The 26,122-nt window shown below is 39.8% G+C and overlaps 2 protein-coding genes across 4 annotated transcripts; both read right to left on the reverse strand.

Annotated features, from left to right (window-relative positions):
* Window positions 1-1,746: 1,746 nt before the first annotated feature.
* TTC4 (tetratricopeptide repeat domain 4) lies at window positions 1,747-10,310 on the reverse strand. Of its 3 annotated transcripts, none has more exons than XM_081323680.1 (10): window positions 10,063-10,310; window positions 8,765-8,882; window positions 8,596-8,622; window positions 7,920-7,997; window positions 7,079-7,203; window positions 6,889-6,975; window positions 6,577-6,791; window positions 4,856-4,937; window positions 3,767-3,849; window positions 1,747-2,100 (listed from the first exon to the last, which is right to left on the reverse strand). In XM_081323680.1, the coding sequence occupies exons 1-10, from the start codon at window positions 10,159-10,161 to the stop codon at window positions 1,998-2,000; spliced, it is 1,017 nt and encodes a 338-aa protein (XP_081179806.1). In that variant the 5' UTR covers window positions 10,162-10,310; the 3' UTR covers window positions 1,747-1,997. The 3 variants fall into 3 exon arrangements, with proteins under 3 accessions (XP_081179806.1, XP_081179804.1, XP_081179805.1); XM_081323678.1 differs by having other exon boundaries at window positions 8,461-8,622; window positions 10,063-10,306; XM_081323679.1 differs by having other exon boundaries at window positions 8,461-8,622; window positions 10,100-10,280.
* A 3,405-nt stretch (window positions 10,311-13,715) lies between these two features.
* On the reverse strand, window positions 13,716-19,266 carry PARS2 (prolyl-tRNA synthetase 2, mitochondrial). The gene is made up of 2 exons (XM_081325988.1): window positions 19,218-19,266; window positions 13,716-15,215 (listed from the first exon to the last, which is right to left on the reverse strand). Exons 1-2 carry the CDS (start codon window positions 19,235-19,237, stop codon window positions 13,760-13,762), a joined length of 1,476 nt encoding a protein of 491 aa, XP_081182114.1. The 5' UTR covers window positions 19,238-19,266; the 3' UTR covers window positions 13,716-13,759.
* Window positions 19,267-26,122: the final 6,856 nt, after the last annotated feature.

Below are 26,122 nucleotides of genomic sequence, written 5' to 3' on the forward strand. Positions count from 1 at the left end.
CAGGTAAAATATTTTGTCTTTCTTACGGATGGCTCTGAACAGCTGAAGGAGTTTCCCAGGATGAAGGCAGACTAAAGGGCTCTGCAAATGGTTATGTACACCAAAGCACAATACCTACAGGTAAGATTCTTTCTGAGGAAAAGTGCTCCAGCCAGTTTTTCCCTTTAGCTTTCTAGAAAATGCAAATTCTAATATATTTTTCTCTCTCGCACTGCTTACAGTTGATGTGTGTGTGTGTGTTAAAAAGCCACGCTTACAGGGAGACAATTTCCCCCCCCCCCCACACACACACACAAACATCAGTTTAGGACATCATAGCATCTAATGCCAGAATCCTCCCTAATTCTCACACAAATATAGAGGGAAAAGGAAGAACATCCAAAGCGCAAGTTTGGTCTGGTGGTTAAGGCACCAGATTAGAATGTGGGAGATTGTGAGTTCAAATTCCACTTTAGCTATGAAAGCCAGTTAGGTGACTTTGGGCCAGGCGCTCTCAGCCCAACCCTCCTCACAAAATGGGAAAAATAGGAGAAGTGCATTGGCTATGTTCAGTAAAAATAATAATAAAAAATAATAAACAAATGAATAAATAATATAACTTGCAAGATTCTGTTAATATAGACCAGGGGTAGGCAACCTTGGCTCTTTTATGACTCGTGGACTTCAACTCCCAGAATTCCTGAGCCAGCATGGCTCAGCTTGGAAATATCTCCCTTTCCCCTCAGCATGGCTGGCTCAGGAATTCTGGGAGTTGAAGTCCACGAATCATAAAAGAGCCAAGGTTGCCTACTCCTGATATAGAAAAAACTATAAAAACTAGTCCTGACTTATACAATGTTGGTTTCTGAGTTTGGTCTATCTTGATGGACCAACATTTGGCCTGATAATTAAATAAATCTTGGGGTTTAAGAGGCAACAGGAACTTCTGGGCCTTCCTCTCTTTAGTCCCTTCCTTATAACAAGGCTTAATCCTTTCTTTCAGATATAATGAATATTTGTTAGCATATTTCAATGGCTGAGCCAAACCAATAATCTGCAACCAAGACAACTATATTATTTTACTTTTTCAATGTGAGGTTCTACTATTTGTTCACTTGGGATTCTTTCAGTATAATGTTCAGGAGCACATCCTCTAACAAGACTTCCTGCAGAATACAAAATTCCAAGGTTATGGAATAGTTCGCCTTTAGAACTGAGACTTATCTTCCTCCTTGCAGTTTAGTAGGAGATTTAAAAAACCTCTTTAACCTTTACAGTTTAAATTTCTTGGACAAATGTTAGTAATTTGTTCCTTTGGATTTTATTATTATTTCTGAGTCACCTAAAATCACAAGAAGGGGCAGGCTACATATAAATTATCATGCTCCATCTTTTTTAAAAAAACTTGTATTTCCCCCAGTATATTCATTCGTTCTTAGCGGAGCAAAAATCCAGTAAAATTGTAGACTCCTCAGCTCTGCATTCTTTTGTTTTCTTTTTAAAAGACAGACATGGATAAATTGTACCTTGATATGTATTGTCCCAAGAAACTATTTCTTGAACTATTTGCTGATCAGCATGAATCTGCTAGATAGTAACAGGTGAAAAGCTGTTACTGAACGTAAGTATGAAAAATGCTCACCCAAAGCCAAATGGTTTCATAAATCTAAAAATGGAAATTTGGATACTGAGAATTTTTAACAGGTTAGTTAATATCCTAAAAGTTGCTTCTCTCATGCAAAACAGTCTGACACTTTAAACACCATGTGTGTTTAAACACCATATTTATTTTGTTTCACTGTTTTTATTTATTGAAAGGAGAGGGAGGACTAAGGGAGCTTAGTTATTCAAATACAGAGGGAAAGTTAAAAGTATAGTAGCCTGATATATCCGTATCTTTTCTTCATCGTAATTGTTACAGAAAAATATATACTCCAAAACATTCCAATCTAGGATGTTGCATAAATGGTAGAAAGAGTCACTGCTGATCTTTGCTTTCTTGCTGAGGTCATCTCAATTCACTTTAACTGATGAACTGTCCTCCCAAATAAATAGTTCTTGGAGAAAGGAGCATCATTCACCAGGACTAAAAAGGCAGGAGTTCCTCCTTTTACAAAGTACCTGAAAAATATTTAGAAAGTCATGTTCTGGTCTTAGCTACCATATATTTAACTACATTTCAGAATAATCTAGATTGGTGTTTGAAAATGTTTGCTTTACATGACTGTTTCTATAATTCCAAAATTGGTAGCTACTACTACAATCCCATGGGTTAGATCAACTTTTCCAAAAGGAGATGGCCTCCAGATAATGTAGAATTTCAGCTCCCATAAATTTCCATTCAATATACATGCTTGAGTTAATTACAAAACTTAATTACAACACTAATTACAACACTTCTGAGGCGATTTAGCATGGGAAAAACTAGTTCAGGATATAAGCAAGGGACTCCAATTTTTGAAGGAAACCTATAGGCTATCCCAGTATATAGAGTTATTTCACCTACAGAGATTCTCTATAGACAAGTCATCTAGTGGGTGAAGTATAGGTTTGCATATCTTATAACCCTCAGTCGGCAGAACGATGGGAGTTGTGCTCCAGTGTAACTGGGGGAGGGGGCAACAGCTTCATTCAGGTAGAGATGTAAAGAGTGAAGAGATCACCCCTGGCCAGCCACATTGGCATGTCAGTCATCCATAAATACAGCATAAATATCTTCAGTAAAAAATGAAGATCATAGGGAAGCATTTGCATGTACAGCCCTTTAGCTAAATTTCTTCACTACAGAGTTGTGTTAAGACATCACAATGCAACTGAGAAAGGAAGGGGTTGCTCGCCATTCCTTATGTGGCAAGATCTACCTACAGAAATATACATAGGCAAAACTATAGGATTCTCTCCATCTTTTTTTTTTAACTTATGCAACTGTTTTGCAACTAAAGGCTTGTTGGGAGACCAGCCAGCCATTATAGTGCTGTGGTACGGAACCATTAAAACAATGTTCGGAAATATTAAAACTATGTCTGGAAAACTTCAATGAAATACATTAGCTAACTGGAGCTGGTACATAGTGTCTACTCTAAGTGGACAACACAGGCTAAGTTCTGTACCACTTCTTCTTCTTCTTCTTCTTTAAATAACGTATTGTTGATAATCCTATGCTTCTCAACAGTAGGGTGATATTTTTGTATATAATTTTTATTAAAAGTTTTAAAATAAAAACAAATACAAATGAATATAAAACAAGGGAAAAAATAAAAAATAGAAAGAAGACAAGAAAAAAGAGAAATAGAAAAGAAATAAAAAGGATACAAGGGAGTGGTTTCTGATACTCTTCAAAACAGTTACAAGTACAGATGTGTTTCAACCTATCTCTTTAAAGTTACATCAGATATCTCTCTTCATTCCATAACCTATCCTGTCTAATCAACACAACCGTGAATCACAAGTTCAGTTTAAATTTCATGCAGAAAGTCCGTAAGAAGCTTCTAATCACCAATAAATAGAGGTAATGTCTTTTCTGTAATCAAAAAAGTAAGCAAGGTCTCTTACCTGGATAAATTTTGATTATTTTTCTTTTTGAAGTCATGACCCTATTCATTCAATACAAGTACCTTGCACTTTGAGAGTCAGGGTTAATAACACGTTTTTAGCTGTTTTTATGTTTGTTTCTAGTTTTGTTTGTTGCCCAGAGCCCATTGGAGTTGGGTGGCCAATACATTTTTTAAAAAATAAATAAAAATAGCAGCAACAACACCAACACCCAGGTCATAGTTCAACATCTCACCTTTCGTGCTGCAGCACTTCTAACAATGTGGTTTCTGGGTTTATCTGGTATATATCCCCTCTTCCTTCATCCTCAAAATAAAGCTGTGCAGGAGAACCCCCCCCCAAAAAAATAACACATGAACAAAATGATTAACATATTATACAGATGAGGCAGAACTTACTTAAAAAAACTAACAAGCAATTAATTAGCTGATGAGAAACAGAAGACTTAAATATTTTGTTCTGGTTAGAGGCAGGTGAGGAGTCTGGAGCTTTTAGTAATTTGAGAACTACTAAAGATAATGAACTGAAGAAAAACGTTAGTGGATAAGATCAAGGGACTATCTGGTCTAGCATTGTGCTACATGTGATCAGTGAGATGTTTTGAGGTAACTCAGAAACAGGGATAGTGGGTAACAGATCCTTTTCACTGTTGTTGGTCCCTAATTAGCTGGTATTGAAGATAGACCACCAATGAGTTAGGAGGTAAGACACAGCCATCAAAAGAGTCTTTGATAGTTCATTCTTCCATGAAGTTGTCCAGACTCCTTTTAAATTTGCAAAAAATCATGCATCTGAGGGCTGAAAGTTCTACCCACTCAATTGTATTTCCTGGAACTTTTACTACTGAAATGCATCAGATTCAAAATACGTTATTCGTTCTAAGCTTAATCTTTTCTCTTTTTTTTGAAATAAAAGATATTCATGACAAGCAAGAAGGAATTCTTTTAGAAAGATTCCATCCACCATATTGATTTGTCTAAGCTTTAATAACTGATCATATTATGAAACTGGCCTAGATATGCAAACTTAATGCAAACTTAATTAAGATACCATATTATCACTTTTTTAAAAAAATTGCTCCTTAGGATCTATTATGCAATTTAAATCGAGAATTTAAAATATCCCTTCTCCAAAAAGCTCAAACAATAGTAAGCAAGGAATCCAAAGTAATACATACATACATACATACATATGTGAAACAATTTTAACACCATGGCAAATTAATATAAAAATATCCTAACCCAATTAATATTTAAAGGAGGCTATTATTAGAATATATCATTTTTTAAAAAAAGAAGTTCAAGTACTGACAGTGCTTTTGTACCTCTAGTTTTTTAGGAACGTATTTTCTTTCTGTATCCCAGGCAGGTGATTCTTCAAACATGACAATTAAATGGTCAGAAAATCTGAAGCACAAAAGGAATTAAATGAAAATAGTGTTTTAGCCACCCAAAGTGTTCTCCAGTTCAACTTGAGCAGTGTTTTGCTTTGTTATTTCACAGCAAGGTAGTTTCATTAAAAGCTGATAATGGGGACCAAAATCTTCAGTATTATATCCCAAATCTGTTAATTCAAAAAAAGATCAGAATCTCATTGCCTTTGATTTAAGGCTGTGTTACTAAAGTCAAAAGTGTCTTATGTATCAAAGAAATAGCAGAACCCTTGCTTCACCATGGAAATGAGGTTTCACCATGCTAGCTTATGCTGTATGGTGGAAAAGCTCCTGTTTTGGTAATATCTGATAGAAAAGGGCCTTAAAACATTCTTGGGGTAGAACAAGAGAGACTTACAGGATTAAAAGAGCTTCCCTGATATTCCCCAGAATGGAAGGTAAAAACTAAACCAGCCCTAGAATTTTTCCCTTCCTATTGCCTCAAGTGACATGATTTTATGTGGCTCCACGTGCAACTGTAAAAAGACAAAACAACCAAGCAAAACAAAGTCTGGCTGAAAATGATCCAAGAAAACATTCCATTTTCTCTTTCAACAAGAGAAAACAGCAAAGTTCCTCAAAAATGACAGGGGTGCTCTGCTCATCAGAACCTCTCTTATTTCTACAGTATTGTGGGTGAAATACGTAGAACAGGATACATTTGCGATTCAACTTCAACATGTACAGCAGGTCAAGTCAGCAGGCATAAACTCATTCCTCTATACCAGGGCTTTTCAACCTTTTCACCCATTGCACCACTTTTAGGATATGGCAACATCCGAGTACCACCAGTTGCCTAGCAAGGTGTCAAAAACTTGATGACCCCCCCCAAAAAAGATGAAGTACAGGTAGTCCTCGACTTACAACAGTTCACTTAGTGACTCTTCGAAGTTACAATGGCACTGGAAAAAGTGCCCCCCAAGCCACAGCTGAGCAAGACACCTGCCTTCCTCTCCAGAGCGCTCTTCCTCCTGTCCCAAGGTTTTCATTGTTGTGAGCATTTCTGTTGAGGATTGGCAGTGGGGATGGGGTGAGGGGGTGTTTGGTTTTTATTCCCCGTCTGCTGGGTGGTTGCAGCAGGCTTTGGTCACTTCACATGACCCTGGGACACTGACTGTCATAAATATGAATCAGTTGCCAAGCATCTGAATGTAAATCACAAGACCCTGGAGATGCTGCAACATTCCAGCTGATCGGCGCTTCTTCTGGGCTCAGCAGAAGCACCAGGATCAGCGTCGAGCTCTAGCTTGAGCCTGGCACTGATCCTGGAGCTTCCACTCAGCCCTGACAGCCCCGAGGAAGTGCTGATCCTGGCGCTTCCGCTGAGCCCTGACAGCCCTGCAGCTCCAGCCGTCTCTAGCTCAGACTTGTGTGGTGCTGCCATTGTTTCAGCTCATTCCTCTCCCCTGCTACCACTTTTCTAGGATGGTCGTGTACCACCTGCCAGGTGCCAATGTACCACAGGTGGTACCCGTACCACTGGTTGAAAAGCCCTGCTCTATACATCACTTGGCATAAACCACTCAAGTGTTGGACTGGAAAATACTGTGAATAAATCATACAAACTAGACCTGTAATTTAAAATGCTATTTTGTGCTTTGAGAAACATTAACCTGGATTCTTCATGAAAAGCAGAAATGAAGTCAGTTTGTCCATGCTCCGGGTACAGGAAGAAGACTGGCCAGGTCAGGCTGCCACTGTCTTCCAGGCAGACTTTGGCCCCGGTGCCGCTTTCAGAGCTGAATCCATCTAAAGACATCTCCCCGAGGTCTTTTGATATGGCCATCTCATCTGCTGAGGGCACCGGAGATAATTTGATGTTTCGGTCCTAAATCAGAAAAGTAAAACAATCCAGCTTGAGGCATAGATCTAAAGCACATCTTGATAAGTTCACATTTCAAGTATTGCTTTCTTTTCGCAGCTACCTTAATAGCTTTAAGTAAGGCTTCTTTCTGACATTGTTCCTTCTTCTCCTGAAATTTTGCTTTTCTCAAATCTCGCTCTTCAGTACGCTGCAAGACAAGTAAAGCTATGTAGCGATAGCATAAGGGCAGCCAAGGCTTCACCAAACTCTATCAGAGGGACTACATGTTTTTATTTTTAATCCTTTCTAACCTTAAGTCTGTCTGCTTTTGTTCTTATTTCCAGAAGTTTTTTTTCCTGTGGATCTAATTTCAGACCCTCCTCACACCATGCCATAGCTTCAGAGAAATGCTTGAGTTCCACATGGCACAGTGCTCCTATAAAAGTACAACATGTTTTTTATACTTTTATTCCATAGCAAACAATATACTTTCAGCAGGCCAATGTAGTAATGTTGGTCACGGTTTTTAATACCGAAAGTGCAGAAAAGTACCAGAAAAAGAAATGATGGGATGTAAAGACTCAATTTATTTATTTTATTACATTTATATACTGCCCTTTCCCGAAGGACTCAGGGCGGTTTACAGGGTGATTAAAAACAAAAATACAAAAGTTAAAAACAGATTAAAAAAATTCTATTCGTCCCTGCATAAGTAAAACCCCAGTTAAAATTAAAATTAAAACTAAAATTAAAATTCTCAGCCTGGGCCAGAGAGCTCGAAGAGCCAGGTCTTCAATGATTGAAGGACTGAACAATTTATCCAAGCTAGAGGGACTATTTTTCATCATTAACCTACCAGAGATGATCATTTCAGCTACTTCTATTTATTTTATCTCTTGCTGATGAAAAATGCAAACAACCCTTAAAACTACAGTATTAATATCGGAATGTTTTTAAGTCTCCACAAAATAACATCTTGCAATACGCACGAATGTATTGCTTTGTATCTTTTATTTTGATAAATAGAACATCCTTAACATGGAAGCTAATATTCATTAAAAACTGATAATGGGTACAAAATCTTCAGTATAAATATCCCTACATATTCCATAACAGAGAATTGGATATAAAAACAAGAGTGGAGTTTCTTACCCCTTATTATTGCTTTGAGGTGGCTGGGTTTCAGTTTTCTTGCTGCAACAGCATCATTTAGAGCTGAGCGATAGTTGCCTAAACAAAATATAACCTGAATTTAAAAGTTACACCTATGCAAAGTCTCCATGATGAGATCTTCATTAGGAAAAATTGAAGCATTCTGCTATAAGACTGATTCCGTATTGGAATGCTGAATGGATTAAAGCAGGCATGTCAAACTGCCGGCCCACGGGCCGGACACGTCATCCCAAAACTGGACCCACCCCATTGCCGGCAATGGGGAAAAAGTCACGAGACGTCGCGCGATATCACGTGACGTCGTGAGTTTGGCATGCCTGGATTAGAGCAAAATATGATGCAACTTGTCCTCCCTAATGTTAATATTGAGAGAATTATATTTTTTTGTAACTGTAGCTTTGATTTTGTAGTACAGGGCAGTTTCCGATGCTTTGATTTTCACTGTTAACATTACAAAAGATACTTTTGTTTTTTTAAAAAAATACAGACTCTAGGTATAACTTTGAATGCATCACATTACCCAGGTAAAAGTGGGCTGCCGCTCTGTTTGTATGAAGTACAGTATTCAGTTCCAGGTCACTACATTTCTTTTTCAGTCCTTCTGTATAAGATATCACAGACTTCTTATAATCCTTTTCTTTGAAATAATCATTACCTTCATTCTTATAAGTCTTAGCTTGCTCTGGTGAGGAAAGTAAACACAATAGACATCACCCTTTTTAGGAAGCGTCTGATATGAATTGTTTCAGCCACCAATACGGTTCCAAAGAGAAAAATTAGAACACGTATAATATTAAAATATTATACATAGTAGAAAAGGCTACCTTCAGAACTCTGTTCTTCATCGAAAATGATAGACTGAAGGCATGCCAGATCAGGATTTTGCTCTGGATTTATTTCAGAGGGAGGATTCTTCATGAACATTGGAATCTGATCAAATTCCTATGAACACATACAGGTAATTCAAGATAGCAGGCATGGAAGAAAATAATTCAAAACTTTTGATTTTGAAAATATATCTGATATTTGAAATATCTAGAAGAAAGAAAATTCTGCTTATGTTGAAAATTTGGGGGCCTCCAGACGTTGCAGTTCATTTAGTCAGCAGGGCCAATACTGTGAATTTCAATTAAGCACATTTGGAGGATACGTTCTTTACACCTGGCCTGAAAATTTAATTGTGCTCTTAATTTTTTTAAAGAAGCCTTAAGTTTTCAGCTGTCAACTTTCTAAATTAGTAGCTATTGTTAAGAAATACAGCATTTAACCTTCCCTAAAACAACTGTCACTAACAAAAGCTATCTACATGGTTGTTAAGTGTCAACACCGGTTAGAGGGCAGATAATCAGTAATCCATCAAAAGAAGCAGATCTGTGATCAGACTAGTGTGACACTGCATGCAAAAGGATATAATCCTTGGAAAGAGGGATTTAAATCCCTACCTAGGCTTCCTGTTGACTGGCACAGTAGCGCACAGGCTGCTCACAGGTTCAATTTGCTGTACAGGTAGTCCTTGACTTATGACCACAACTGAGCCCAACATTTCCATTGCTAAGCAAGACAGTTGAATTTTCTCCCATGTTACAACTTTTCTTGCCACCGTTGTTAAGTGAACCATTTAGTTAGTAACACAGCTGTTACACGAATCTGGTTTCCTTATTGACAACCCTCAGAAATACATGCCTGTTGCCAAGCATCCGAATTGTGATTCCTTGACCACAGGGATGCTGCAACCCTCATTAAGTCATGAGTCAACTTTTGCAACGCAGCTGTAGCTTTGAAAAGTCACTAAACAAATGGTTGCAAGTCAAGGATTATCTGTATTACCAGGAAGAATCGCTGGAGAACTGCATCCAGTCTGGTGCCCTTACCGGGGTCATCCCCTTCCACGTCTCTCAGCCCACCTTACAGGGCTGTTCGGAAGAATCAAAACGCTCCCTCGGGACCTCTGGAGGAAGAACTGTATACAAATCTCTAAGAAAGAGAGACGATCTCGTCCCTGGATCAACCCTGCAGCTTTGCTTCACCTCTCCCGCTCCTTCCAACCCAGACCCGAAACGCGCCTTCCCGGAGAAGAGCAGAGCCTCCCCGCCTGGCAGCGCCCCCCGCTCCGCAGCCGCACCTGCTCCCATGTCGTGGGATTGAGGGCCCCCTCGTACCGCTGCGGGCCCTGAAATTTGTCGAGGAAGGCATCCCAATCCCCCTCTTCGTTTTCCGCCATGTGCGAAAGCGTCGCCCCGCTCGGCCGCTCCGCCCTTCCGGAGGCGGCTCTCGCAGCCGAAAGCGGCGAGAAAGGCGAGCGGGGCTCGCGGTGAAGATGGTCACGCGAGACCGCGGTTTCACTCCCCGCCTTTTCTGTCTGCGGCTGACCAGGGCCGCTGGACTACAACTCCCATTATCCTTATCGGGATCCTTAGTAGAGAGGCTCAGTACGGGGATGACTGTACAAGGACGGCTCAGGAATTCTGGGAGTTGAAGTCCATGGGGCGTAAAGTTGCCCTACTTGCCCATCCCTGCTCTAGTTCAGGGGTAGGCAACCTCGGCTCTTTTATGACTGATGGACTTCAACTCCCAGAATTCCTGAGCCAGCTGGCTCAGGAATTCTGGGAGTTGAAGTCCATGAGTCATAAAAGAGCAGAGGTTGCCTACCCCTGCTCTAGTTAGAAAACTTGGCTAGAGAAAACAATTATAACTGCTCCCCCCACCTAAGTGTGCTCACATTTGTCCATCAGCCCAATGACTGCCATTTAGCAATAGCACTTAGTTATATGCCACTTCATAGTGCTTTACAGTCCTCTCTAAGCAGTTTACACAGTCGGCATATTGCCTCCAACAATCTGGGTCCTCATTTTATTTTTTTTATTTATTTTAATTTTAATTCCATTTATATCCCGCCCTTCTCTGAAGACTCAGGGCGGCTTACAAGCTTAGCAGTAGCCTTCATTCTATGTATATGCCTGCTTATTAGGCCTTTCACACACACCCCAAGCGGCATTATTACAAAGTCAGCTTATTGCCCCCAACAATCTGGGTCCTCATTTTACCCACCTCGGAAGAATGAAAGACTGAGTCAACCTTGAGCCAGTGAGAATCAAACTGCAGAACTGCCAGCAGTCAGTCGTAGATTACAACTCTGGCCAGCCTCACTGTTCATACCCTTGAAAGTTTAAAATCCTGAGTCTGTTCAAAGGCTGTGAGATTTTTTCCAGTGTTGACTGCTTTCACTCTGCTCCACAGCATGGTGGCAGCCTTGACCTTGGCTAACTTCATAAAACTAAGCAGGATCACTTTGGCTAGTCCTAGGATGGGCCACTAGCAGAAAACCCCAGGACTGTAGGTGAAATTAAAATTTAAAAATCACAGATGACAATGCCAAACAATGTCCCAGAAGACACCACTGGTATGTCCATAGTTACCAGCCATTGAATTTAACTCAAAGGAGATTTTTCTCTCTCTCCAGCAACACCTATCCAGACAGAAGTACAGGATATGCAGAGCACATTCGGCTCTATTACTAAGTTTATTATCTGAATTCCTAGAATACATTGAATTATCAGCTCACGGAAAAGGTCTAGGTTTGCACCTCAGCCTGAGCCACAAAAAGACCCAACCTCAAAGATAACTGAACTTAATATATAGTATGAATGCACTGAAGGGCCTTTGCAACTTACTCTCAGAGTATATCTAAGGGTATGTTTTGGAAAACAGGCCTAATGAGTTTGGTGGCATTTTGAAGGGTGCATATTTAAGACTGCAACTTTATGTGCAGGTTCTAGAATAGGTTGTCACAAGGATGCTTTTTCAAGAGGCAACTGGACTTTCTTTCAAAGAAAGTCCAGTTATCTCTTGAAAATGCACTTTTGAGACAACCATGACCTGGACGACTGAGAATCTCGACATCATTCTAGAATAGGGATGCTCTAGTAAAAGACAGCCTTAGTGCCACAGAGAGACTTCAGACTAATTTCTCTTGGCCTCCAGACTAATTTTCTAGAAATGGCTAGCCTGGATTTATGGAATGATCAAATAGTTCCTGCTTTCTATATGACAGGGGTAGGGCAACTATGGCAACTTTACAACCTGTGAACTTCAACTCCCAGAATTCCTGAGCTAGTCAGTTCTGGGGGTTGAAGTCCATAGGTCGTATGAGAAGGAAGAAAAGAGGAGAAAGTGGAATAAAGCTAAATCAGAGTGGACAGAAAAGAATGGACAGTTCCAGATATTTGGAGGCTCTTCCCCACCCTTATTTTAACTAGTAATAGCATAAGTCATTTACCATATCTTAAAATAAGGCCCGTTGCCTGATGAAGTCAGCCTAAGATAGATTCTGAAGCAGGCAGAACCTTATGATCAAAAGATACAAGGCAAAAGCTCTCATAGAAAGTTTGATCAGATATGCAATTTGAACCACAAAAGACTTTAAGGGACTTGCACTCCACAGATAGTAGCCTAGCATTCCTTTTACAGGTTTGTGCCTGTAAATCAGTATCTCTCGACTTCAGCAATCTTAAGAAATGTGCACATTCCCCAACTATCATAAGGTGTTGAGGTCCACATTTCTTAAAAGATGCTGAGGGTGAGAAACACTGGTTTAAATTCCCAAAATAAAAATGGAACTCAAAGCAATGAACAGCCTTGGTGGAGCAGTGGGCTAATGCCTCCTTAAAGTAACACCAGCTGCCTGCAATTAGTGCAGGTTCGCATCCCACCAGGCTCAAGGTTGACTCAGCCTTCCATCCTTCCGAGGTAGGTAAAATGAGGACCCAGATTGTTGGGGGCAATAAGCTGACTTTGTAATAATGCCGCTTGGGGGGGGTGTGAAAGCCCTAATAAGCAGGCATATACATAGAATGAAGGCTACTGCTAAGCTTGTAAGCCGCCCTGAGTCTTCGGAGAAGGGCGGGATATAAATGGAATTAAAATAAAAATAAAAAATAAAAATGTGGTAGCCTACACAAACAGGTAATCCACTCTCATTCAAGAAAGGGAGTAGCTTTTTTTAAAAAAAAGTACTTAGGAATGCTATGGTAGCCCTTTTTTATATGGAGTTCACTCTCATTGTAGAAAAAAAAGCTGGTAAAAGAATCTCTGTAGGTTGGCCTGCTGTTTCTGTACCTGAAATGTACACCTAGCTTCAAAGAGAGAGCCAGTTTGGCCTAGTGCAGGAGTAAGCAACCTTGGCTCTTTTATGACTTGTGGACTTCAACTTCTGGGTATTGAAGTCCACAAGTCATAAAAGAGCCAAGGTTGCCTACCACTGGTCTAGTGGTTAGGGCACCAAGCTAGAAAGCAGGAGACCATGAGTTCAAATCCTGCCTTGGCCATAAAAGCTGGCTGGGTGCCTTTGGGCCACTCACTCTCACCTCACAGGGTTGTTGTTTTGGGAAAAATAGGAGGAGGAAGGTGTATTGGATATGTTCACTGCCTTATTTCTAAAAATAATAAAGGTGGAATATAAAATAATCAGTAAATAAAAAAGCAGCTTAGGTTATAGTAAGAATAAGAGGCTCAGAAGAGACCCCCCCTTAATTTTGGGGCTGTAAAGGAGATGTGGTGAGAAGTGCCCAGACTTGCAGGACTCTGTTCATATAACCTTACAATAGCTTATCTGATCATGTTTCCTATCTGGCCTGCCTAGTAAAAGTGACAGACACAGAGCTACAGAAAGAGAGGCATCATCATTCTGCTTCACTGTAATGCTTGGGTTACAAACTAGGAATTAAAACAACAACAAAAAAATCCAATATACCCAAATTATTGTATGTTTTGATATGACAAAGTTTTAATATTTTAGAATCACCACCATCCCAATCTAGTTTTCAGAGAATTTGGATTTTACGTAACAAGTCAATTGTGGCCTCTTTGGTAAGGAATAGGGTTTCACCCGTGTTTTGGTTGCAAACTTCAAAGAGAGGAGGGTCATCCAAAGCCTTCTTCCCACATATTATCACAAAAGGGTAGCCACGTTTGTCAGCATCTTTTAACCTTTTTCCAATGGTGAACTGAGTCCGGTCATCCAGCACAAGTTCTTCTTTAAGTTGGGGTATGGCTTCAGCAACACACCTGTGTAAATCCTCTATAAGTTCTGTTGTCTTGTGTGCCTTACTGCCACTTTTGGGAGGAATAAGGCAAACTTGATAGGGTGCTATGAGGTTTGGCCAACGAATGGCATTCTCTGTTGAAAGCAACTCAATGGAGGCCGCAAGGATGCGGGTGACACCCAACCCATAGCATCCCATTTCAGCTAGAACGGGCACATTGTCAACGGTTTGGACAGTAGTTTTAAAAACAGAAGAATATTTAGTTCCCAGGAAGAATGTGTGGCCCACTTCAATCCCTTTCTTCTCAACTAGTCCTCCTTTGCAAACAGGGCAACGCATCTCATCTGACTTTACTATCTCTAGATTGGCTGAAAAGTCACAGTTGGTACACATTGCCAATCGGTCCTCACCGACCTCAGAAGGTAGCTGGAATTCATGAGACAATGTCCCTCCGATGCTTCCTGTTGCTCCTTGGACTTTCAGAAACCGAAGCCCCAACCGGCTGAATATGTTGCTATAAGCCTTACATACCAGGGAATAGGTCTGGAGAGCGGCCTCCTCTGAGACATCAAAACTATACATATCCTTCATGTAGAACTCTCGGCCACGGAGTAACCCAAAACGAGGTCTTGGCTCATCTCGAAACTTCCGTGTCACCTGATACAACAGAAGAGGAAGTTGTTTGTAGGACAAGACGCCTTGAGAAGCTACTAGGTCTGTGATGGCCTCTTCATGGGTAGGCCCTAAACAATATTCTTGACTATGCCTGTCTGTCACACGCAGAAGCTCTTTGCCCATCAGTTCCCATCTTCCACTGGCTTTCCAGAGCTTTCCTGAGCATAACGTGGGCATGTTCACCTTTTGGCCACCTATGGCTTGCATTTCTTGGTCTAAAATTTTGATAAGCTTCTCCATCGCTCGGACAGTATAAGGCATATAGTAATAGCATCCAGGGTTGGCAGGACAAATCAACCCAGTTTGTAACATCAATGTTTGGCTTTTACACATTGGTTCTCCGGATTTGCTCTCCTGGAATGTTTCAGTGTCATCCCGCAGGTTCATTTGTGGAAAAAGCTTTTGTTTTTTATGAAAATTGCAGTAAGACCTGTAACTCTGTCTTTGACACCATAGAACCCAACTTGCCAAACAAGGCGGTGCCATTTTTCCTGTTTTAAAAAGTTGATCCATTTTAAGATTCATTTTAACATTCATAGAGGAAGCTTCAGTTCCAAATCTGCAGGAAAAGAGAAAATAACAAAAAACTAATTTCACAAAATTAAGCTTATAAGCTACACTGTGCTGTAGCTTGTATGATAAAACAATCCACACTGCATTGATTGACAAATAAATAAGAACTATTCTGGATGAAAATCGGTATGAAAATAAGGCATTTCTAGAAAACAAAAACTTGAAAAGCTTGTTTGCAGAGACTGTCTCAAAGAGCCATTAAAAGGTGTCCTCTCATCTTCTAAATCAGACATGTCAAACACAAGGCCCGGGGGCCGGATCCGGCCCATGAAGTGGTTTCATGCGGCCCGCAAAGCCATGCTGGAAACAGTGAGGGAACGGCCCCCATTGCCTTGGCCCTGGCCCAGAGACCCTCCTTCTGCCAGAGACCCTCCGATCTGTCCCACTCCTGCCCAGGGCCCCATAGGCACCCTTGATGCGAACTATGTAGAGCTGGCCATGTCCACCCAGTAGGCCATATGCACTCTAGCCACGCCCACCCAGTAGGCCACGCCCACCCAGGCCACACCCACCCAGCCCCCTGAGGGCAACCACAATGCTGATGCGGCCCTCAATGAAATTGAGTTTGACACCCCTGTTCTAAATACATGTACGATAAACAAAATAGACATCTTAAATCCTCACATACATTTAAATATATTTATAAATGCTAATTTTCTCCAGATCCCCAAGCAATTGGTGTCTAAATAGGAAGAATGGAAAGAAACCCAAGTATGTCCTTCACCTACTTCTTAGCTAAACAAAAAAAATTCTTAAAACATTTTTCTTTTCTAAATCGCTTCAGGGACATGAAAGAGAGAAAGTGGGTAAAGAGGAGTGGAATTTTCCTTTTGTATTTATGATATAAACTTGTTACAACAACGTCTGCTTACCAGTATTTAGCTAAATAGTAGTTTGGTCTTTAAAAAAATGTAGCTGGCAATTTAACTGGATCCATCCTGAATTCCAATTGAGCTACACAGACAGAAATCTCTTAAAACACATTTTGATGTTGTAAATTGTGTAACAATTACAAGGAAATCTAATGCAAGAAACAACCGCTTTGTAGCTGCTGAAGTAAGCAGAAAAAAAATAACTTCAAAAGGAGCCGAAAAATTACATACGGTACATCAATTTGACTTTGAGTAAAGTTTGAATATTTTTGGATATCCATTTTTTAAACTGCATACCTATTACATGAAAATTGATGGCTGGACAACAGACATGGATTATGTAGGTCTTTCTCATTGCCAAGTGTCCTTCAACATTGGAAAGAGCATTAATGACCCAAATTACTCAATGGACTGATATTTACTTGCAACTAGAACATTGATTACACATTGAAGGGCATAATAAAATACAACAATCCTTCATTAGAGCTGGACAAAACAATGTGTGTATTCATTGTGTATATTTCTGGGTCGATATATTGGTTCCTTTTCTCCTTTCCTTTCTCTTTCACTATTGCTTTATTTTTATTTCTTCTAAAAAAACCTCTTTCCTTAGTAAGCACTCAAATAAATAGAATACATTTAATATTAAACATCCTAACTCCTATTTAAACATTACTCTATTCAATGTACCTAAAAGTTGGCTGAGTTTTCATTACCTTACCTCTTTGTATAGACATTGTTGCTACATTGCACAAATTTCTTGTAATATTAGATCTTGCATCATTTTGATGCAGAAAGAAACAATGAGTTATTTACACCGCCCTGAGTCCTTTGGGAGAAGGGCGGTATAAAAATCTAATAAATATAAATATAAATATAATACCACTCATTATTCTTTTTACAGTGTTATCCTATAGGACAACAAAGGAAGCAAATAAGCATTATTAATGATGAGATAATTGTGTACAAGAATTCAGAATTCTAACTCAAGGCAGAGTGCAAAAGTTGGGTTGAAACTTAACATTAAGAAAACCAAGATCATGGCATCTGGCCCTCTCAATTCCTGGCAAATAGATGGGGAAGAAATGGAGGTAGTGACAGATTTTATTTTCCTGGGCTCCAAGATCACTGCAGATGGGGACTGTAGCCAAGAAATTAAAAGACGCTTGCTCCTGGGGAGGAAAGCCATGGCAAATCTAGACAGCACACTAAAAAGCAGAGACATCACCCTGTCAACAAAAGTGCGTATAGTCAAGGCTATGGTCTTCCCAGTTGCAATGTATGGCAGTGAAAGTTGGACCATAAGAAAGGCTGAGCGCCAAAGAATTGAGGCCTTTGAACTATGGTGCTGGAGAAGACTCCTGCGAGTCCCTTGGACTGCAAGGCGATCAAACTGGTCAGTCCTAGAGGAGATCAATCCTGACTGCTCTTTAGAAGGCCAGATCCTGAAGCTAAAACTCAAATACTTTGGCCACCTAATGAGAAGGAAGGACTCACTGGAGAAGAGCCTAATGCTGGGAAAGATCGAGGGCAATAGAAGAAGGGGACGACAGAGAATGAGGTGGCTGGATGGAGTCACTGAAGCAGTAGGCGTGAGCTTAAATGGACTCCAGAAGATGGTAGAGGACAGGAAGGCCTGGAGGAATGTTGTCCATAGGGTCGCGATGGGTCGGACACGACTTCGCAGCTAACAACAACAACAACTCAAGGCAAAGATTATCATATTTTGGGCAAAGACCCAGCTCCATTTGGAAGGCCATAATGGTGGAAAAGGTAGAAGAAAAGAGAAGATGAGGGCAACCAGTAGCAATGTGGATGGACTTGATTACAGTGATGCACCTGAAAGCAGGACAAGAAGCAACGGATGGAAACTAGTCAAGGAGAGAAGCAACCTAGAAGTAAGGAGAAACTTCCTGACAGTTAGAACAATTAACCAGTGGAACAACCTGCCTCCAGAAGTGGTGAATGCTCCAACACTGGAAGTTTTTAAGAAGAGACTTGACAGCCATTTGCCTGAAATGGTATAGGGTTTCCTGCCTGAGCAGGGGGTTGGACTTGATGACCTCCAAGGTCCCTTCCAACTTATGATGATGATGATGATGGGTACACTTTTGGAAGACCTGAAGAGTCAACTGGTGACAGATATCCTAGAGAAGGTCTAAATTAGTGTCTTTCAACCTCAGAAAATATAAAATAAGTGCACTTCAACTCCAAAAATTCCCTATCCACTATGTCCACACATGTTAAAGTTGCTGAAGTTGAAAAGCATTAGTCTATGTAGTCACTAAGGGTCAACAGTGACTTGATGGAACATAATGAATCAATCATCTGTATAAAATGCAAATGGGGAATAAAGGCTTTCCATTCAGCCAAACCATCCAAAGTTACTTTTCAGAGTGAGATTGGCATTTAGATATAGACACACAGATTTGCTGAACAGGGAATTCAATGCCCCCAAAGTGCTTGAAATAATGACAACATGGATGTAATCCCTGTCTGTAACTTTTTAAAGCAGTTGCATTTTATCTCAGAACAACCCAATCTTCCCACAGCTGTGGCAGGATTCAAGGGAAAAGACAGGGCAGCTTTAAAGAATCGCAGGCAGGTATTACATTCATGCTCCTATGTATTCCAAGCACTTTTTTGGGCATCGAATATGAAGCACTGCACAGTCTTGTTGACCAATTGTAACTCATGGCCCGCATGGCCAGTGCTGCCGGCTAATGAGAACTTTAGTTCAGCTATAGCTGGAATAATGCAAATTTTCTACCTCTGCTTTATTACAGCCATTCCCAAGCCGGCGCCTTCCAGTTTTCTGGAAAAGTATGGGAGCGCAGTACATGTAGAGGGGGCTAGTCCGATGCGTACTTTGTTCAATAAAATGCTTCCTGACGTTTTTGTGAAGATCCATCAGCGACAAGCGTCCAAAGGGAGAAATTCTGGGAAATAGGACGCACTGCACGCAACGGGCAGGGAAAACCAACATATTTAAAACTGCACCGCTGCCCCAGTTGCAGATCTACGGCTCGGTGTCTACAAAACAACAGTTCCGTGAGCAAACTCGGCACGAACAGCCCGAGAACCCTCCGTCCCACTTCCCTCTTGCGTTCACTTACGGAGCCATCGCTAGAATCATTTTCCTCCTTGCAAAACTCACCGATGCCATTCAATCCAGAGTGTGACCTTCCTTCTAGCTCTTGTGCAAGACCTGCATCTACGCGCGTGCGCAAACATACTTTCCTTTTTATTTCTGAACGCTTCCGGGCCTGGGCAGCTTAGCAAGGGAGAGTTATTTCCTCCCGCGTCTAAAACTCTTGGAGGGATAAGGCAAATGCTTCTGGCCCAAATTCCGTTATGTGACATGCAAGGAGTCAGTGCAAAACTATTTTTTTTGTAACATTTTGTCGACAGGTTTTTAATTTTACTTGAGAGACAAATGCTCGATATGCGTGGTCAGAGCGCTGGCTATAAGCACGACATTCTGTTTGTTACACCCGCGCCCACGTTTCAGGGTTATAAGGTGCTTCGTTTTCATGCCTGTTAGGTGGCAAATTCGAATGTTCTTTAATTTTAACAACAATTATTGAAGGGCTAGCACTCATCTGTGAATCCTCAGAAAAGTATTGCAGCGTGAAATTTACTAACCACGTTGCCAGTAAGTCTCTAGTCTAGCCTATATCGAGACAGAACTGGATCGCTGGGTAACGGTGCCGTCCAGATGACATGTGGATAATTTATTTTATTTATTTATTTTATTGAATTTGTATACCGCCCTATTCCCGTAGGGCAATGCATAATGAGCAAAGAGAATAGCTGATTATTTTGGCTTTGCTGATTTTCCTCTTCCCTACTTTTCCAGCTGGTGGGAAGAAAAAAATATTCCGTCAGATCACATCAGAAATGGGGCAGGTCTAACTTCAAGACTGTCCATCCATTTCTAGGCTCCTTGCGCCCTTTATCCTCTGTCCCATTCCTTCTGGAGCTGAATAAAGTTAAAAAGAAAAAACAGATTGAAGAGAAAGGAATCACGTTCAGTATTTTGATTTAGAACTTCTCTCCCCATATGACGTTCAAATTTTCAATGTCCCTTCCCTTCAGGTGGCAACAGAGATCAGGACTGGTCCTGTCATTACATTCTTACTATTTCAATCTTGCAATAAAACTGGTACGAATTAAAGCAGTTATGCTGAACAAGTCCTGTGCTGCAGTGCTATTTTGATAGACTTAGCTTTATTGCCTGGCTATTGCTTTCATCATGAAGGATGTAAAGTGGTAACATCCATGTTGGGCTGTGCTATTGGGTAGATGCCTGCTTGTGGCAGGAAATTTTATGCCAGCTACAGCAGAACTGACAGAGAAAAACAAAAGGAATCTCTCTTTTTAAAAAAAGTTTTGTTTGTCTTTCTCAGATGATGATGATGATGATGAATATTTTATCCTGGGATCTGCAGTCTGCAGATCCGGATGGGGGAAACTAGGCTTCAGCTGAACTCTGGCAACACTGAATAGCTTTGGGTTTTGGGACCTATTGGTTGTAGAACTATGCCACAGGTCTGCAACCCGCGGCTCCGGAGCCACAGCTCCCAGTCATCTGCCACGTGCAGTCCAAAAAAAAAAGTGGGACTAAAAAAGTTTAACCAATCAATTCAAATATGCAGGGTAGGTGCATATCTCGCCTTGGCTCCACTCTTCAGTCAAACCCTGTTCTGTGCATGCGCGCATGTACACACATGCGCACACATTTTTTGCGGCTCCCACTTTTTCCTTTTGTGAGGGAACCGGTTCCGAGTGCCTCTTTCACTGTTTCAGGTTGCTGACCCCTGAACTATGCCATCTTTGGTGCTGGATAGGGTGATAGATCAGACAGATCTGGTGTGCAATGTGGAGGTCCTCCTGCATTCACAACTCCTGCTCAACAAATAGGTGGCAGTTGTGTCTAGGAGGGCCTTTGCACAGCTTTGTCTTAGGTGCCAGTTGAGCTGGATTGGGAGGATCTGCTCACAGTCACTTATGCCCTAGTCACCTCCATATTGGACTATTCAATGTGCTTTACATGGGGCTGCCCTTGAAGAGTGTCCAGAAACTTCAATTGGTGCAGAATGGAAGACCACTGGAAGATCTCAGAGCTATACATTAGACCAAGGAGAGAGAAAAAAAAGCATCTTGGATGTAGGCAATGGCAAACTATATTGTCTGTATATCTATCCATCCATCTTCATGTGAACATGTGGAGATATTTAGACAGCTACTAGATGCTAAGCACAACTTGAGTGAGTCTTTATCTCTAATTTTGGTTATCAAGGACTTTCTCAGTTAAATTTTCTGATTTTGAACTATTACATAGATAACTGACATTTATCCTATGGGTTATTAATTTTCCTGCAAATCCTGCTTTACTATTACTTGCATAATATTCAGTTTTTTACAACCTGATCAACAAGGTTAGATAACTATTTTAGAGATTTTTTTTTCAAGTTAAAGAAGCCTGCAGCAATAGGATACCATAAAGTTAAGTAATATGGGACTGGTATATTTCCTTCTTGTTTTTCTGTTTTAGGCTGTTTTCCTCTAGGCAATTTTGTTTAAACAGTGTAAGTGGAATAAAATCTGTGGTTCTAATAATTCTTCAGTTATCAAAGGTTGTACTGAATATTAGAGTTCTGATATAACAGTAAGCCAGTGTACTTTGTAAAAGGTGTTTGTCTTAGCAATGGTTAGTCCTGCTAATTGCAGTTTAAGTAATAACTGCAAGTTGTGAGAATCTTGTCTAAAAACATAAATGTTCATCTAATTAAATTATTTTATTTACCCTCAGAGGTCCGCAATAGAAAAATCCAAATAAAATCAATCAGTTAAAAGAAAAGGAAAGAGAACAGATTTTTGTGTAATATTTGATGTCAAGTGTTGATACAACAATAAATTTGGCTATTGTGTAGGTGGTTCTAGTATGAATCTGAAAGTTAAAGGTGGGTATAAAAATTGTCTGTTCTCCCAGGGTCCCTTAGTAAAAGAGGGTTTATGATGTCTGTCTGAAGACTGTTATAAAAGTTACATTAAAGAAGAATATGTTGAATTATCTCAACTTACCTGCAGTCACAAAAGCAAGTGCGTTGAAATAGGTGAATGAATACACATCTAAGCTGGGTGAGAGAAAGAGTGATGTATGGTCTGCTTTAAATATGTAATCTTAAATTATCCTCATGGAATCTTTCCTGGTGGAGGGCAAATCCATGACATCTGACATAGAGAAATGGCTGGGGGTGCAGGAAAAATTTAGGAGACTGCTACTCTGTGGAGTCTGTGGTGCTTTTTGAACTTGGTTGTTTTGTTGCACACACTTCATTACTACATCTTCAGCGCCAGAAGGGAGTGGGGTTTACTCTCTATATACAGTAACTTGTGCTGCCAGTATTGGTGGACATGCTTTTTTCTCCTTGGTAGGTTTTTTTTAATTAGGATGTTGTTTGTCTGATCTTCTCCTGCTAGCTTTTTTATTGCTTCTTTTTAACTTTTTTCTATTGTTTCTTCTATTTGTTTCTTTTTATTGTTTCTTTACTGTTTCTAGTGTGTAAATGCTTTTATCTGTATGTGCCTGTTGATGGCCAATTTATCTGAGTGCCAGACTTCCAGGAATTTCCTAGCATTTTGGGATTTATTTATTTATCTAACTTCTTAACTGCCCATCTCCCTTGTAGTCTAGTTGTTCACAGTTTTCTAGATGAAACTACTGTTAAGTCTGCCCACGTATCGTGAAAATACAGATTGCTACTCTTTCTATCACTTATCCCCTTACACATGAACACCCAAGTCAATTCTGCATAAAGGCAGGTCTGGACTTGGATCCTCCAGTTTAACATAGCTTGTCATGGGTGCTTTCAGCTTCAGACTTGGGCTTTCTAAATTGCATTCAAAGTTCTGTAAATAATAATAATAATAATAATAATAATAATAATAATAATAATAATAATAATAATAATAATAATAATAATAATAATAATAATAATAATAATAATAATAAGAATAAGAAGAAGAAGAAGAAGAAGAAGAAGAAGAAGAAGAAGAAGAAGAAGAAGAAGAAGAAGAAGAAGAAGAAGAAGTTGGAAGGGACCTTGGAGGTCATCTAGTCCAACCCCCTACTAAGGCAGGAAAATTGATTTATGTAACATATGATATGGAGATTCTAATGGTTTTTTCCTGCTCTGGGATTTGTTTTCCATTGAATTGTGAAATCTTTAAATGTTGTTCTTAAAAAAATAAGATTAATAAATACCCTGTCAAGAGATAGTCTTTGTAATGCCATAAGTTCAGATGGAAATTCGACTGGATTGTATCAGTGAAAATGCCATAACCAAGGCAAAGGTGAGATAACAGAAATCAGACCCTGGGACAGAAATGTACAGGTAGGTCCTTGGCTTACAACCACAACTGAGCCAAAATTTCTGTTGCTAAGTGGGACATTTGTTAAGTGAGTTTTGCCCCATTTTACAAGCTTTCTTGCCACAGTTGCTAAGTGAATCTGGTTTCCCATTAACTCTGTGTGTCAGAAGGTCACATGATCCCAGGACCCTGAACTGTCATAAATATGAACCAGTTGCCAGGCATCTGAATTTTGATTATGTGAACTTGGAGATGCTGCAACAGATGTAAATGTGAAAAACGGTCATAAGTCACGTTTTTCAGTGCCGTTGTAACTTTGAATGGTCACTAAATGAACTGTTGTAAGTCGAGGACTATTTATAATTTGCGTGTCCAGTTTCAAGCTGGGTTCTGTAAGAATGATGATGGACACACAGTTGGAAAGGAGGCTGGTAGGTTTATTTGAAAGCATAGAAACAAAACTTGAAGGACGCTACAAAATGGGGTACAAAAGATCAGGTACTTTAATAGGGAAACTGATCTTTGTGAGGGGGTGTAGGGCATGAGTATATATGTGCCTCCGGTGATGTTTAACTTGATGCACATGCAACTCTGGTGGGAAAAATATTTTAATTAACTTTTGAAGGAAATGTATGTAAAGGATTTTCCCTGTTTGTTATTAATTGTGATGGTTAATTAGTTTGGCCTGGTCATTAGCTACTACAGTAGTAATGGACTGATTATTTTTGCAACATGGTTTTCAGGTTTGGGTTACTGGTGGGTCTTGTTAATGATTAAAAAGGAGGTAGGTTCCAAGGAATACATTTAATTTTGAATGAAAAATTCTTTTTACAATTATTACAATTCTTCCCATATGAGAAAGTGTCTCAGACGTGACCCTCCCTAGTTTTCATTACAAAAAGGGAGGGAGGGGCTGGTTTTTTCAGATTATTATTTTTTTTGACCTTGGACACTTCCTACAATGTGAATTTTAATGGAATAACAGATAAGTACATATTCAGAATGATCAGTGAAGGAAAATCATGGCGGATTCCAGAAAATGATAATCCCCGCGAAAGAAACAAGTTTACAGTTTCCCTGTACAGTACGATAGCGCACAACTGCAACTCCGCCCATTCCTATTTCTAGCTTACCCTTAACCGAGCCTTGTTGGTGCCCTTGTTATGACTGGTCTGGTACCACAGATCTGCTCAAGTGAACCTTAATTCTTTTTGATGGATAAGAACTTAACTATTTTAGGGGTTGTTGTAGTGGAATCTGGTGCAAAGTTGCTGGAGGGAGGAGAGTCTTTCAGGAGGAGCTAAGAGGCAAATTAGTCTGGAACCCTTGGTATGCAGGAAGAGTTCCAGAATAGACCCTCCCTAACTGTTCACTGGGTATATCTGACAGTTATGGAGGTTGTGCTTTAGTCTGGCAAGATTCTTTCTATGGGCAAACAACAGTAAAGAGACTACTCTGAATAAATCGTGTTGTTCTTGTTTCCTTACATCTGACATTAAACATCCTCTTCCTGCACACCAAGGATACCAGGTTTATTCCAGCGTTTCTGCACCATATTTCTTTGCAGTTGTGATGGTTCAGAAACATCACCTCAATTTTAGCTTTTAGAAATCACCAGTACCTTGCTTGACAATCCTGACCACACTGCAAAGAAACATCTTAGGATCATTCAAAACAGGTGATTTCAGACATCAAGCAAGAGAGATGTCAGACAACATGTGAGTGCAATTTCTCTTTTTTTCTATGAGAAAAAAGCCCTGCTCTTTCTCATCAAACAGGTCTTTTAATTGCATGCTATGTTGCTAAGATTTCCCTGCCAGAAGAGGTAAAGAAAGAAATACGACGATATATACGTTCAAGACAACTTCCAGATGGCGGCTGGGGTCTGTAAGTGAAATGAAAGTTTGGGTTTTTTTGTTTTTTTTTTGAGATAATTTATGATAAATTCCAAATAATGACAGAAGGTTAGCTGACAACTTTCTAGACCCTTTTCTGCTCCTTTGCTTATACTTACAGCAGCGTTTACAATACAGTGCAAAGTACTTATTTCTTACATCAGCACCTACAATTTCCCATGTTAGTTCTTGAATTATTTCATTTTGTTTTGTTTTAAAATCCAGATCAAGATAATGGTAGATTAACCTAAACATAACATTAGCTGTGGAATAATAGCTCACAAATTTCCATACCCCCTTCTGCTTATTTACTGACATACTTACCTCAGCACTACAATTTTCCATTTTAGTTCTTTGTTTTTCTTATACTTAGAGGTTGCTTCAACGTTGACCTACTCTAAAAGGCTTTAAGGTTTTAAAACTTTTCCAAATGGACCAGCATTTTTTAAACTTGCATGCTGTATTATTTTCAAAAAAAATTAAATATTTATTGGCTACTTAGACATTCTGAGAGAGACCTTGTAGTTTTCACGCTGGAGGTTTATGCGGTAAAACTTTTATTTTACACTGTCAAATAAAACAGCAGTTAAAAGTTTTAAAAGCATCTTAAATTCTAAAGTTTTATTTCCAATTCCATCCACATTCTAGATTAATTGTAGTTCATTAATCAAATAATACTAGCAGGTACTCTCAGAATGATAGAAAGTAACCAAAGAAGATAATTTGTAGATTGGCCTGTGGATAGGAGA

The sequence above is a fragment of the Vipera berus genome (genome assembly GCF_964194415.1).
Source record: "Vipera berus genome assembly, chromosome: 3".
In the NCBI taxonomy this organism is placed as follows: domain Eukaryota; kingdom Metazoa; phylum Chordata; class Lepidosauria; order Squamata; family Viperidae; genus Vipera; species Vipera berus.